This window comes from Myodes glareolus, chromosome 6 (genome assembly GCF_982192425.1).
Source record: "Myodes glareolus chromosome 6, mMyoGla1.1, whole genome shotgun sequence".
NCBI lineage: Eukaryota > Metazoa > Chordata > Mammalia > Rodentia > Cricetidae > Myodes > Myodes glareolus.
The window spans coordinates 56,477,308-56,492,014 of NC_142031.1; the positions used below are offsets into that span (position 1 = coordinate 56,477,308).

Consider the following 14,707-nt stretch of genomic DNA (forward strand, 5'->3'; position numbering starts at 1 on the left):
AGAGAAGCAGGCGAGGTTTCTAGCTGGTCACTCAGGAATCTAACGCCCAGGTGGAGCCTGACTGGTTTCTAAACCAGTGTGGCTTCAACCAGTTCCTTCATCTTTGGGAGGCCTTTCCTGGAATCCTTTCCTGCTTGCCCCCAGTGACTTTGACATACTACAGTGCTTCTCTCTCTCTCTCTCTCTCTCTCTCTCTCTCTCTCTCTCTCTCTCTCGTCAGAGAAGCCCTATGGCATGGTACAGAGCCGTGTTTCTTGGCGGGGCTCTCTGGTGTGCAGTCAGTTATTAATGCTGCACACACACCAGCCCCTCACCTTAGAGTATGGCACTGGGGCAAGTAACAAGCCACGAAGGTAGTTCTGATGTTATTTCTCAGAACCCAGTGTGCTCAAGTGTTCCAGGGTGCTCAGTAGTCGCTAAGGTACGGACGGGGCCAGCACCAGTGTCGGGGCGGCGTCCAAGGTTGGCAAAGCAGGTCAGTGTGCAAGGTGAGTCCTGGCCTTCTGCTCCTCCCAGTCTGCGTCTCTGTGTGTGTGGAGGTGTTTGTCTTCTGCAGGATCCTTGTCTTGGTTTTCTCACCAATACTCCCTGTTTTCGTACTGGGCACGTACCAGGTGCTCAGTCAATCTCAGCTGAAACCGGGAACAAGCACAGATGCCGTGGGCCATCCTAAGATGAGTGACTGGTTCACCCTCCCGGTGGAGGGATAGCGTGGCTTTGCTGGAGAACCAGACGCCTGTGAGCCAGCCTGTGAAGCTGGGATCAAGGGTCAAGAGGCCGGAAGATATTCCAGGGAGAGAAGGCAATTAACACTGCTTAGAAGCAGAAGAAAACAGCGAATTGGGTGAGCGTCAGGCAGTTCATTGAGAACTCAGAGGATCACCAGAAGTGAAGGTGGCAGTTCAGGGGCTTGACGGATGAGCAAGGAGAGCTTAGAGCGCAGGGAGGGTCCTATGGCTTCTTCAAATTGGGCTGTTATCCTTAGGATGCTGAGGAAGCGTTTTTGGGAAGAGTTGACTTCCAAGGAGCTCACCCCTGCTGCTGAGGGGTCCTCTGCCGTCTGTGAGGAGGTTTGGAGGAGGATCTTCCTGGACTGCATATTTGCTCATCAGCTGTGTTTGCAGCAAGGGTCTGCGACTAGGGGTGGGAACTCCCAACAGTGACAGCATCCTGATTCACCTTGTCCGGCTCTCTTCCCTGACACGGGGGCGTGGCGCTTCGGAGACAGCCTGAGCAAACACAGCCTTGTGGAATACTGCTTGGAGGCCTGGGGAGAGAGGGCAGGGCAGTTTTTTGTGGCTTACCTACTGTTTCCAAATCCCTGCTTTTGTCTCAAGGTCAAGAGTGTGTTAGATGTGGCCGCCCAGGAGCATTAAGAGTTCATGTGGGGGTTAGGGAGATGGTCCAGTAAGTGAGAGAATTTGCTGTACAAACATGAGGCCCTGAGTTCAAACAAACAAACCCAAAAACCCAGAGCCCACAGCATAAAAATACCAGGCATAGCCATAATAACCCCAGTACTGGAAGGTGGGGGCAGATGGGTCCCGGGAGTCAGATGACCAAGGCGATTCTGTTCTAAGGGATAAGGTGGAAAGTGACGGAGGAGGGCGTAAAGTGTCCTTTTCTGATTGCCACAGGCGTGTGCCCCCAAAATGTGTGCATGCGCATGTGCACACACACACACAGCGTGATCCCACAAAAAGCCAGGTGTGATAGCAGGTGCCTGTAACTCCAGCACTAAGGTAGTGGGGAGTTCTCTGGGGTACATATACCACACTTAAAATCTTTCCCCATATACAGAAAAGCCAGCTCATAAGAAATTTTTGAGTCAAGGCCAGCCTGAGCTGTATAATATAGCAAGACTGTCTTTATTTATTTATTTGTTGGTTTGTTTAAATAGCTCTGTGAGTGTTTGCCTAGAATTCCGGGTTTGATCTTGATGTACATTAAGTTTCACTCAGTGAGTACATCCTATGGGTTCAGACAAACACACACTGATGTGATCAGAACTTTCTTTCCTTTTTTACCCTGTCTGGTGCCTTTTGATCAGTGTTCCATTTAAAACTGTCAGTTCCAATCTCATCTGTTTCTAACACCCCAGAAAACAGCCACGGCAGCGTCAGAATGAGGACTTACAAAGGTCGATGCTGGGAGCGGATTCAGGGGCCTGGCTTTCCAATGTTTTTAGATGACAGGTCACCCTTACTTGGCCTCACTCTCCTGGCTCCCAGGTGTGGGCACCCTCCTGTCACAAGCATTTGGTGGCCTTTGATCTTTTGAGCTGTTAACTGAGTGATGGGAAAAGGGAAAAAGTGTTTGCTCTGCCTCTTCAGTAGAAGTTTAACTGTGACTAAATGCCTGGGGTCGACGAGTTGCTGTGCACACTGTTGAGCGCCTACTATGTGTGCACACTGTTGATGACCTACTATGTGAACACTCTGTTGATCGCCTACTATGTGCACACACCGTTGAGCACCTACTATAGGTGCACTGTTGGTCACCTACTATGTGTGCACACTGTTGTGCACCTACTATATGCAGATATCTTTCACACCATTTGCTGTTGTCCTGTGACAGCTGTGCTGTAAATATTTGCTGGATACCAGACATGCGAGTGTTTGCTGGATCATTCGGCCTTGCCAAAGCTGTTACAGCTGAATTCTGGAAGAGAAATCTGAGACTTGGAGGGGATTAGGACTAAGCCTCCTAAACACAGCTAATAGGCTCACCAATCCAAAACACCGAGCAGCATCTGTATGGGGCGGGTCTGACTCCGTGACTTGGCTGTTGGGATGCTCTTTGTGGGGAGGGTCACTTGGTATCCTTGAGACTGCCCTTTCCTTCAAGGGGAGGTGGGCCGACAGGGCTTAGGGTCAGTCCAGATGTGGTCGAGCCCTGTGTCCAGGTTCACTCGCCTCTCTGTAGAGTCCTGTGTTCAGCAGGTGATGTGGGCAGAGGCAGCTTGTATGCTTCAGATGGCAGAGACACATGAGATGTTTTTCTGTATACCAATAAAACTGCTATTTGGTACACTTTTGTATATCAAAAGTGTACAAATTTTCTATACTAGGCAAAGCCTCAGCCCATAGAAGCAGCTTTGGGGCCTTGTAGAAGGACTCCCAGAAGGTTCTCACGGCTGCTGTCTGTGGTTATGATCTATGTGCAAATATGCTTTAATTCACATAGTCTTTGTATTTTAGGCTTTGGACGTGGACCGGATGGTTCTCTACAAAATGAAGAAATCTGTGAAGGCAATCAGTATCTCCGGGCTGGGTAAGTCCTCACTTTTGCCTTGGGGCAGGGGGGAGTTTCTCAGTTAAAACACTCTATATTTAAAGTCCTGTCTGGTTACCTCCCCCACTGAACATACAGACTGGAGATGCTGGGATACCTGTCCAGAAATAGGATTTATTGCCTGTTGTCTGGTTCAGGGAGAGTCCTCTTGTCTCCTGTCTGCCCCACTGCGTGAACCCACTCCATCAGGCTCGGCGACAGGAGCTCTGCCTGCTGCTGTTTGGTCTGTGCTGTGAGTCAGGGCAGAAATCTCTCTGCCTTTCTCACTTCTCTTATTCTTTCCTCATCTGGGAAGAAAATGAGTAAACACACAAAGTCCACCAGTTGCCAGGTAATGCTTGATTGGCTTATACATGCACTGAAGGAAAGTAAATTCACCTCAGAACTGGGGAGAACTCAGTTGCTAGACCCTTTGCTTAGCACATGAAGTGAAGCCCAGGTTTGGTTCTCAGCAGACAGTGGCACACACCCATGATCATAACTCAGGAAAGTGGAAGCAGGAGGCTCGGAAGTTCAAGGGTATCTTCAGCTATGCAGTCGGTTAGAGGCAAGCCTGAACTGCGTGAGACACTGTCTCAAAACACCAGTCCCTGAAACTTTTGACTTAAAGACAGCAGGCCACACAGATGGTGGGAGGGCCGCCCTGCGCAAATCCTATTAATGATAGAAAATATTTTTTTTGAAAAGTCACCAAATGTCTGTGTAGTTTCATTCAGAAAGAAGGTGGCAGCTTTCAAAAGCCAGAAATAGGGATGGTGGCAGAGGCTTGAAAGAGGATTAGTAGATCCTGGAACAGAAGGCTGGCCAGCCTGTGGGAGAGCAACCCTGCTAAGTTAGAGTTTGGATGCCACGTAGGGTGTGGAGGGGCGTTCAGGCCCACAGGTATCCGTACCTTGTGTGTCTCCTTTTAGTCAAGAGTAGTGATTGAGCTGGATGGTGGTGGCGCACACCTTTAATCCCAGCACTCAGGAGGCAGAGGCAGGTGGATCTCTGTGAGTTTGAGGCCAGCCTGGTCCATAAGAGCTAGTTCCAGGACAGGTTCCAAAGCTACAGAGAAACTCTGTCTCAGAAGACAACAACAACAAAAAAAATAGTCTACTGATTGGAGCAGGAGGACAAGATGATGTCATCAGGCTATGGCACAGCCTGAAAGCTCACATCCCACCTAACACCTCCCCCCATAGTATGAACATGGCTGTGGGCGCCACCCTCTGCTCATCCTAGGCACCAACTGCAACAAGCCACGATGGTACGGAGTCTGAAAAGCTGCCTCCATTGAAGGCGTGTGCCTTGAGCAGTGCTCTGTGGAATAGCAGAATGGATAGAAGGAACATACATGACGAAGGGGAGTTGTTATGTTTTACACAATATTGTCTGGGTAGTCCAGCCAGACTGTCAGCACATCAGAGAGGCCGAGGGCCAGTGGCTGCTCAGTCCACGGTGCTGGATGACTGAGCAGCCTGGATCTTGAGTTGAAAGCCTGGAGAGTTCTAAGAGAGCTGTTGGTTGTAGTATGGAGAGCGGGGCCCTTCGTTCCGTCCTGCCTGGCTAGCTTACACTTGAAATAATCACACGGAAATTGTATTAATTAACTACTGCCTGGCTCATTGTCTCCAGCCCCTTATTGACTAACTCTCACATCTTGATTATCCTTCTCCATTAATGTGTATTGCCACTTGACTGTGGTTTACCGGCATGAGTCTAGCCAGTGTCCGTCTTGGGCAGGAGAGCCATGGCGTCTGCCTGTCTCTGCTTTCTTCCTCCCAGAATTCTGTACTGTCTTCCCCGCTTGTCTGAGGGCTGCCCTATCAAAAGGCGAAGGCAGTCTCTTTATTCAACCAATGAAAGCAACACACAAGCAGAAGAACCTCCTACACCATTTTCCCCTTTTCTGTTTAAACAAAAAAGAAAGGCTTTCACTTTAACATAGTAAAATTACATATAACAAAGCAGTTATCAAGCAAGAATTATAGTTACAATATTTATATCTACTTTATCTTTTATCATAACTAAGGAAAACAAGTATAACTATAAATTCTTGAACTCCATCAAAGACTCCAGAAGGATATAATATTATCTAAGTAAACAAGAAATAAGCAACTTTCAAACTCTAGAAATGACAGAGACATCTCGCTACCTGTATAGTCACCCAAAGTTTTTCTGTACCATTGGGGCATCCATCTTCAGCCTACAGGTCCATAGTATCCAGCAGACATTTCCATGAAGCAGGAAATTCCAAAGGCAGTTCAGTCACTTTCTTTTGTATCCTGCAGAATGTCTTGCAGACTCTTTCATGAAACAGGAACCCTGAAGGATCATCTCACCTTTAGGCAAGTTTAGCAGTCCTCTCTCTGTGGGTTCTTCATGTCCAGTTTATGCAACAGTCCAGGCAAGAGCAGTTTCTTGTCCAGATGACTAACAAACTCCATAAGGAGCCTCTTCGGTGCCCATCTTCCTCTTGAAGTAGATTGGTGCTGCCAGGAGCAGACATGTCTGATTGTCATGAAAAGCCCTAAGTTATTAAAACATTTTAAATGCCATATTCCGTAGTCTTTGAAAGTTATGAAGAATGCCTATCTAACTGAAATATATCTCTGTATATCTAGAAAATGTAACTAACATGACTACAAGCTTGACTATTATTGATGATTATCCATTAACAACTTATATTTCCTAATTATACCTTACATTTTTAAATGAACTACACAATCACAATACCTTAATCAAAATCAGAAATACATATACATATAACAAAATTGACTTTAAATTTATATCAATAAAGCAAAATCCATACCAATGCAAATTATTCATCTCTATGTTATATCCCCCTTTAAATGTAAAAGAACATTTATAAACAATATTTGGGAATATGAGCACAGTTATTTCTCTCCAAACTGCTTCGTGCTTAATGGGGGTTCTGTTAGTCAGGTCTTTCATGGTGTATCTATGTGCTAGATTTATCTCAGTCAGCAGTTGGGCAAAGAAATTTTTGAGGGTGTTTACAGCAACCTTTCAGAAGGGTGTGGTCTATCATACCATATTGGTCTGGAGGCAATCCATAGGTTCTCATCCTCTGTGAAAACAAAAGAAGAACCTCTTTTCCAAAGCATCAAATCCTTAGACCCAAATTCTGAAGTCATGATACCTTTAGAATATATATGCTGGTTTAGCTTAGCCCATACAATGAAATGTCTCTCTGTACTTAGCTCCTTCACAGTCAAAAAATTTAAAGAAAACACAATAATACAAAGAATCCAGACTCTCTGTAAATTTTCCATTTTTATGTGGCTTATTTTTACTCTATCACTCTACTTTGTCTCTTTAAAGACTTTACCCTTATTTCTTTTAACATTAACTTTTTTAATGATTCTTTATACTCTTTTTCTTCTCTCTCCCAAGACTATGTTTATCTAACAGTATGACCCATTTAGAGGTCTTTTATGTCTGAATCTGTCCTATTGTGAATCTGTAATTCTTTACTATCCAGGAGTATTTCTTTTTTATTTATTTATTTATTTATTTATTTATTACATATACAATATTCTGTCTGTGTGTATGCCTGCTGGCCAGAAGAGGGCACCAGACCTCATTACAGGTGGTTGTGAGCCACCATGTGGTTGCTGGGAATTGAACTCAGAACCTTTGGAAGAGCAGGCAATGCTCTTAACCTCTGAGCCATCTCTCCAGTCCCCCAGGAGTATTTCTTAAAATGTTAAGCACTTCTTAAAAACTTAAGTTGCACCATGCAGGGGTAATAGGGTACCACGTGTTTCCTGCTCAGTCTAAACCTTAACTGCGCTGTTATTATGATAATTACGATAGTCCCTGCCTTAGTTCAGCACAAGTCGCTTCGCCTCAGAGCCATTTGGTGCCCCTGAGCTGCACAGTTACAGGCACACAGCAGTCTACTTTGCCATCAAGCAAGTCGTAGCACTTTACTCACAAAAATCCCATCCAGATTCTCTGTCTCCCGCAGGAACCAGACAGAGATCACAATGGCGGCACAGCCCATAAACTGGTATTTCAAAACCACCACTTTCTAATAGACCTGATCCAGTTGCCTACCCAGGCAGGAAGAGCTGAGCCACGGACATAGTCTCAGCTACTTTACTCCCAACCCTAAGTGGGCACACAAACATCCGAGTCCACAAATGTGCCATAGCCGGAGTTTGCAATGGCAGCAGGGCCCAGAAAGCCTTGTTTTAAAATGGCATGGCTTTTTTCCTGCTGCTATTGCTGAGTCGGGAAAATTTCTCTGCGGCACCCCACCAGCACACAGCAAAAAGCTGTGTTAAACTCTATATTTGTGTCTAGAATTCCTTTTAAAGCCCTCTCAGGTTTTACGTGGAGTTAGTCGACCACGTTGGGCGCCACTCTGTAGTATGGGGAGCAGGGCTCTTTGTTCCATCCTGCCCAGCTAGCTTACACCCGAAATAATCACACAGAAATTGTATTAATTAATTACTGCCTGGCCAATTATCTCCAGCCCCTTATTGGCTAACTCTCACATCTTGATTAACCCATCTCCATTAATGTGTATCACCACTTGACTGTGGCTTACTGGCATGAGTCTAACCAGCGTCAGTCTTGGGCAGGAGAAACATGGCGTCTGCCTGTCTCTGCTTTCTTTCTCCCAGAATTCTGTTCTGTCTTCCCCACCTGTCTGAGGGCTGCCCTATCAAAAGGCCAAGGCAGTCTCTTTATTCAACCAATGAAAGCAACACACAAACAGAAGAACCTCCTACATCAATTGGTCTTCAGTGTGAGGTCGGAGCTCCTGACACAGAGTAGTTGCTCTCACAAAGGGCTGGGTAGCCAGACCTAACAATAGCTTTTCCCTCGGACCTCGTCACGTCCTGGTCACTGCCAGAAGGTACCACCCACAAAATTAGAGATGGCCTAAGTAAGACAGAGATGATGGACTTGAGTCAGGAGCCTCAGTACCTACAAAGAGCCCAGGCTTCTCTCTGGTCCAGTAATCAGGTGCAAAGAACAGGCTGATTCTTACCTGTTGAACACTGTGTATGAGCTAACCTGGACAACAAACTGCTCCTCTTAGACGACAGGAGGGTCCTGCCAATCAGAGCTATTCCCAGGGTATTGGAAAGGTTTCCCCAGCATGCTGTTTTCCTGCTGGCACACTGCCACTGCCCACCTGGAGTGTGTGTAGCATCCTGTTGCTCCTCAGGAGACTGAGAGCTCAGTAAGGGATGGGATGCTCAATTTTGTTGAGAAATCCCAGATTTCACAAAGAGTTTAATTTTTTAAAAATTGGACCCACTTGGGCCTTTTTGAGTTTGTAATTTGAGGAATATTCAATTATGCACGCCGTATAAAAAGGATAGTGTATTTTGATCAGATTGAAAACAATGATTTTGTCATCACGTGTTGAAAAGGCTGTTAATCAGAGATAATCTGTGTGGTGCGCATGTCTGGAGGCGAACCGTGGTGTGTCCACACCTGTCTTATTTACCTCCCTGACTTGCATTGTTGTGTGTGGACCGTAAACCTCGTGTCTTCCGAGAAGCATTCTAGAAAAATAAAGACACAGAGGCGCTGCCGTGTCTGCTTAAAGATCTAACAGAATTCCCCTTATTCACATGGAAATTTGTGGACATGAGCTCCGTTCAGACATGGGAAAGATGAGGGAGGTCCAGAAGAGGGATGGAAACGGGGGCGGAGCACAAGTAGACAGTGCCACCAGAGCCACCCAATAATTTCAGTGTACAAATATCTATTGTAAGGGGACATCACCCTTGGTCTTTTCCATGTTCAGTCCTGAGGCTACAGCTGCCATCTTTAGTGGGCGATCCAGGAACCCGGTAAGACCTGGGCTTCTATATATCTCCTGGGCTCAGGCCACCTATCAGAGGTCCCTCCCTGTGCCCACGTGCCCATCATTGGTAGCCTTACCATTTCCTAATCGCGCCATTTTTTGCCCTCCCTCCATGTACACTCTGCATGATCAGAATGGTGCTTCTCCCCAAGACCCCAAGGGCTTTGTTTGCTGTCAAAAAGCCCTTAACTAACAGAGCTAGGAAGTTACTCAGTTCTTGGGGACTGTGTGGGTCTGTGTCTTCCTGAGGTTCCATTTGTCCGGCCAACTGGCTGTGCCCCTGACCTTGGAGGGGGGTCTTCTGCATTTGTCATCCTGTGTCCATCACCTCCATCACACCAAGTCTGAATTATCCTAATAAGACTGTGAGTCTGAATTTTTTGTTTTCCAAGCCCGAGTTTTATCTTAGAATCTTTATTTGAGAACAGGTGTCATCTACTTGGAAAGTCACCTGAGGAGACCACGCTTTCCTCCGGGTGTTGGCGTTGGTCACAGCAGTCTGTCAAGTTCCTCTGTAACTCCTGCACTGTGGTTCGTTTTTTAGAACTCCTCGACAGGAAGTCAGGACAGTGAGTGAGGGGTGAAGCGCTGGCTACTGCAGTTGGCTAGGTACACGTTACCCGGACAGCTTCTGCTCCAAAGACTGTCGGTCCTGAAAGAGGCGTCCCCTGTGACTGATGTTAGGGTTTAGTGACCCGGGATGGTTGCTTGTCTGGAAAGAATGGTCTCTTTGCTTGTGTTCAAAACAACGGTGAGAATCATTGAGCATTTAGTGCCTGGCCTGCCCTATGCCCTCTTTTGGGATTTGTCAATATCTGACCTCAGCCTTGTCTCTACTGAGACTTGGCTACGTGCATTGCTTCCTGAGCATGTGGTGATGATGTGTGTCTCCCTCCGCACTCCCCAACTCTAGTTACCTGAGTATGACCTTCCCAGCCCTAAGTCTGCCTCAGGCTGACGCCCGACAGAATAAACTCTTCTTGACTCCTGTTTCCTCTTGCTTCTGAAGCACGTTTCTGTCTGCCCAGAGGCTTAGTGGAGCGCAGATTCTTCCTTCAGATTTGCAGGTGGCATGTGGAGCGCGGGTCTCCCTGTACTGAGATCTGACCGATGCCTTGATCAAGGTTCCTCCCCTTGCCTGTTTCTTCTAGAGGCCACCCGCACTCCTTGGTTCTCAGCCCCCGTATCTACGGAGCTGACAAATGGCCAGTGGAGTCTTCTGCAGGTGACCTCTGAGAGTTTGCGCTGGTTGTCACAGCATAATGCCACATACCCGTGGTGTGAACATTAGAAGCTTATTGGAGTTCTGTAAACTGCAAGTTCCCCATTAGGTTGCCATTGTAGTCAGACTCTCGGGTGGGCCCTCTTCGTTTATTATAGGAGACAGTGCCTCACCTTGTAGCCCTGCTGACCTGGAACATGCTGTGTAGACTGGACTGGCTGAGAGCTTACAGAGACCTCTCCACCTCCATGGGCCACCATATATGGCCGACAGTTATTCTTGTGGGATGCCCTCCCTGGCAGGGGTACAGTAAGCGAGTGCCCTGGGGTCTCTGCTCATAAGGGCATCAATTCCACGAGGGCCCTGCCCTCTTAATTCATCTAAAGTGATTGATTTCCTAGCGGCTCCATCTCTTGATGTCAACGCACTGAAGGTTTGGATTTTGGTATTCAAACTTGGAGATACAGTGTTCAGTCCCACAGCAGACAGTGAGTCTCCTGCCTTCCCCTTTCACATTTAAGTATTTTAAATAAAAAAACAACAACATTGATTCATTATTTTGTGTGTGGCAGGGTGGGGGCTGTGTGCCACAGTGCCTGTGTTGAAGGTTGGAGAATTACTTTGAGGAATTCAGTTCTCTCTACCATGTGGGCCCTAGCAGTGGAGTGGATCTTGGGTTGTCAGGTTTGGTGGCAAAAATGCCTTTACGTGCAGAACCATCTCGCTGACCCTTATGCCCTGTTATATAGGATAATCTCATCTCAGCTAGGTGAGCATGTTTAATTCATCTACTCCTAATTCCTTTCGTCAGGCAGCTTACAGTACTCACGGGTTCCTGGGGTTACGGTGCAGGGGATGGGACATGCTCCCTCCCTCATGCACCTCTTAGCAGTTTTGTTGATGGTTCACTCTTCTGGTGAACCCCACATTAGTGGATCCCTAATATTCAGGCTCCATTAACATGTTAAATGCTGCTTTCTGTTGCTTGTGTGTCTTTGTGTGGTTTTCACGCCTCTGAGAGTTGTATATCTTCCCTCCTTGATTGAGCACAAGCCTTGGAGGTCAAGGGTCAAGTCTAAAAACATAGTTGGGGTGTTAATGGCATTCTTTGTATTGTTGGTGAGTTAGCACCTCTGCTTTACAGCTTGTGAGCTAATAAATGGTTTTTATCCTCTTACCCCTCCCCCCCTTACAGAAAAGCTTCAGTACTGCCACTTAGCCCATAAAACCTTGTCTGGTTTTGTGTTTTGGTTTTTTTCAGGACAGGGCTTCTCTGTGTAGTCCTGGCTGACCTGGAACTCCCTTTGTAGACCAGGCTGGCCTTGAACGCATAGAGGTCCACCTGCCTCTACCTCCTAAGTGCTGCGATTAAAAGCATGAGCTATCATCTCCTTTCTTTTTTTTTTTTTTTTAAACTTGCCAGTCCTTGCCTTACAAGCTATGTTTTGGAGGCCCCAGGCAGCGGTTCTCAATCTGTGGGTTGTAATTCCTATGGCAAACCTCTGGTGTCCAAAAATGGTTACATTAAAATTCATAACAGTAACAAAATTACAGTTATGAAGTAGCAATGAAAACAATTTTGGGGTTGAAGCAAAAGGAAGGTTAAGAACCCCTGCCCTGGGGAAATCTGGTTAAAACCACGACTGAACCCTACCTGTGGAGTCTGGGTTTGACAGGTCTGCTTGGAACTTCAGTGTTTGCTAATTAAACAGAGCCCCACGGATAGAGCTGGTTTGTGAGAAGTCTACTAAGTTGTCCTGAGCCAGGAGGGTATCTGTATGTCTGTCCCTTGAATCTACTAAGCATTGGGTTTCTTACGCAGTAGCAAGTAATTACTCTCTCAGGGATGCCTTTTGTGGACCGTCTGAACAGGTTCATGAAACTGGTTTTTATGATAATTTGTTCAAACCGTTTCTGTAACTTTTCCCCACCCAGGGGACTGCTACCTGGCCTCTTAAAATAAATAAATAAATAAATAAATAAATAAATAAATAAACCCTCGTTTGTATGTATTTAAAAATTTTTGCTTTTTACCCATACTCTGTCTCATTGTAAAGGTGCTTTCCTCGGTGCTGGGAAGTGGAAGCTGACATTTTTCATCTGTGTTTGACACATCAGCGGGTGGGAAAATTCATCCCCATCAATGGGGAAGCAGCAGGAGATTTTCATTTTCACTTCTAGAATTGCTGCTTTCCCAGTGTTCTTAGGGGGAGCGCAGTCCTCTTTACCTGGAATCTGAAGGCCCTGGGGAAACTGTCGCATCCCCAAATAAAAAGTGCGGAGGAGGAAAGGCTAATTTTAGTGACACTTTAACTGTCTTCAGCTACTGAAGAAAGTGAGCCTTCAAGGCTCCCCGCTCTGGTATGTGTGGTGTACGTGTGTGCGCGTGTGCATGTGTGTGTATGTGTGTGCGTGCTCACATGCATGTGTGCCCATGCATACTTGCACCAGCATTAGCAGGAGGTCGGAGGACAGCTTGTGGGAGTTGGTCTCTCCTTCCAGCACTTGGGTCCCAGGGATCAAATTCAGGTCATTAGGTTTGGTGCGGGCATTGCCACCTGCTGAGCTGCCTCAGTGGCCCTGTTTTCATTAGTGAGAAGCATATAATAGTTTAGGAATCCATGTTTTATTGCATATTAAGAATGCACCACATCTGGCGTGGTTTTCTAACTTGTCCTCCTCAGAGTTAGGCAAGAATGCTGGAAAGCTGGGACCCTGCTACATGACTGTGGTACCGAAAATGGACCCTTGGGAGTTTTCAGAAATTCTTGGGCAATACACATCATCGAGATCAAAATTTCATGTGGAAGGATATCCTTGCAAAAGATGTTCGTTGTTTGTTGCCTTCCCCATTGTGCCGAAAAACCAGCAACTCCTGTTACAAAGCCTGGACCAGCTGCTTGGAATGACTAGTCTGTACAGCAGGAAGGAGAAGGCATACGATGAAATCCATGACACAAAATCTATACACACATTTCTGTGATTAAAAAGAAATAGTGAATTGTAACGTCATAAAACAGCGTGTACTCTGTTGGCCTTTGTAAGCTTAGTGGTAGAATAGTGATAACAAAACCAGATGGTCACCTATTTGCTGTCGGCCAGGTAGTGTGCTAAGGAAGCACCTGAGTTAGGTACTGACTTTTGGCAGGCAGGGTAGCTAGTGCCCAGTTAGGTCATGGTGAGGGTACACAGAGGAGGAGCGTCCTGCATACAGCTCCCCCAAGCCTGACCATCCTGCTGAGCAATCTGTAAGTGGTCTTGGCTGGTCACAGTTCAGAAAGAGGCACCTTGTGCCTTAGGTGACCTCAGGGGAGTGTGAAGGTCGTCGTCCTACTCAGTGATAAGAAGAACCTTGGAATAGGAGGGCCAGAAGCTCGTCTTTGAGGGGTGCTGAAGAGCTCAGGACTTCCTGCTTTAGAGGGGAGAGGACATGTGTGAGACAGGGTTTCTCTGTGTATCTCTGGTTGTCCTGGAACTTGCTCTGCAGACCAGACTGGCCTCGAACTCAGAGATCCGCCTGCCTCTGCCTCCCAAGTGCTGGGATTAAAGGTGTGCACCACCACTCCGATGCATTGTTTTTTTCCTAAAAGATGGTTTCATGAGAGCAGGTTTTGACTGAAATACAAAGGTAACTGTGAACTGCTCCTTGGAAGGTTCTAGCAGCAGATTGGAGAGGAGATGATGATGGGGATTGATGATGGCGGTGTTTTCCGTTAGTTCTGGTTCTGGCTGCCAGCCCAGTGTCTCTGGTGGTTCAGTACAGTGACTGGAATGCACCCTGGAGACTGGCTGAGGGAATCCTGTCGGCCTTGATTGGCGCGTTAATCACAGGAACACCAAGCCTGTGACTTAGCCTGTGAGCTTCAGCCTGAGTCACACACGTGGGTATAGTTCTGATTAGTGGGAAACTGAGAGGCTTCTCTGGGCTCTGACGTCTTCAGTTCGGACTTTATGGGGTATGTGCATCCCCCAAATTCTCTACATCAGACAGGCCTGGAGAGACAATCTAGAACATTCTTGTGGATTTGGTGCCTCTGCGAGCCAGAAGGTGAAAAGCCATTGGTGGTGCAAATTGTCATCGGCACTGCTTGCCTTTACTGTAAGGCACAGGCCACATCACCCTGCCGAGTTTGAACCTGTCTCCTCAGTTGACAGATCCGGCAGAACTGCCACAAGATGGAAGGTTACTCCCCAGTGTGGTCTCCATAGCAGTGGCAGTTCTTGAGTGAGGCTTTGAACTGACTTTGGAGGTGCTATGATTGTCTCTCACCAAACCCAGGAGTTGTCCTGACTTCTTGGCTTGGGGTCTGGAAGTGGGATGGTAGAATGTCTCACTAGGTCATCATTGTAAGTCA

General features: G+C 46.8%; 1 protein-coding gene across 2 annotated transcripts in view; it reads left to right on the plus strand.

Annotated features, from left to right (window-relative positions):
- The window catches only part of Asap2 (ArfGAP with SH3 domain, ankyrin repeat and PH domain 2), a 155,909-nt gene that overhangs the window by 53,991 nt on the left and 87,211 nt on the right, over window positions 1–14,707 (plus strand). For both annotated transcript variants that reach the window (XM_048439776.3, XM_048439778.3), the window contains exon 2: window positions 3,201–3,273. In XM_048439776.3, the coding sequence (XP_048295733.3) occupies window positions 3,201–3,273 (73 nt within the window). The remainder of the gene's footprint in view (window positions 1–3,200; window positions 3,274–14,707) is intronic.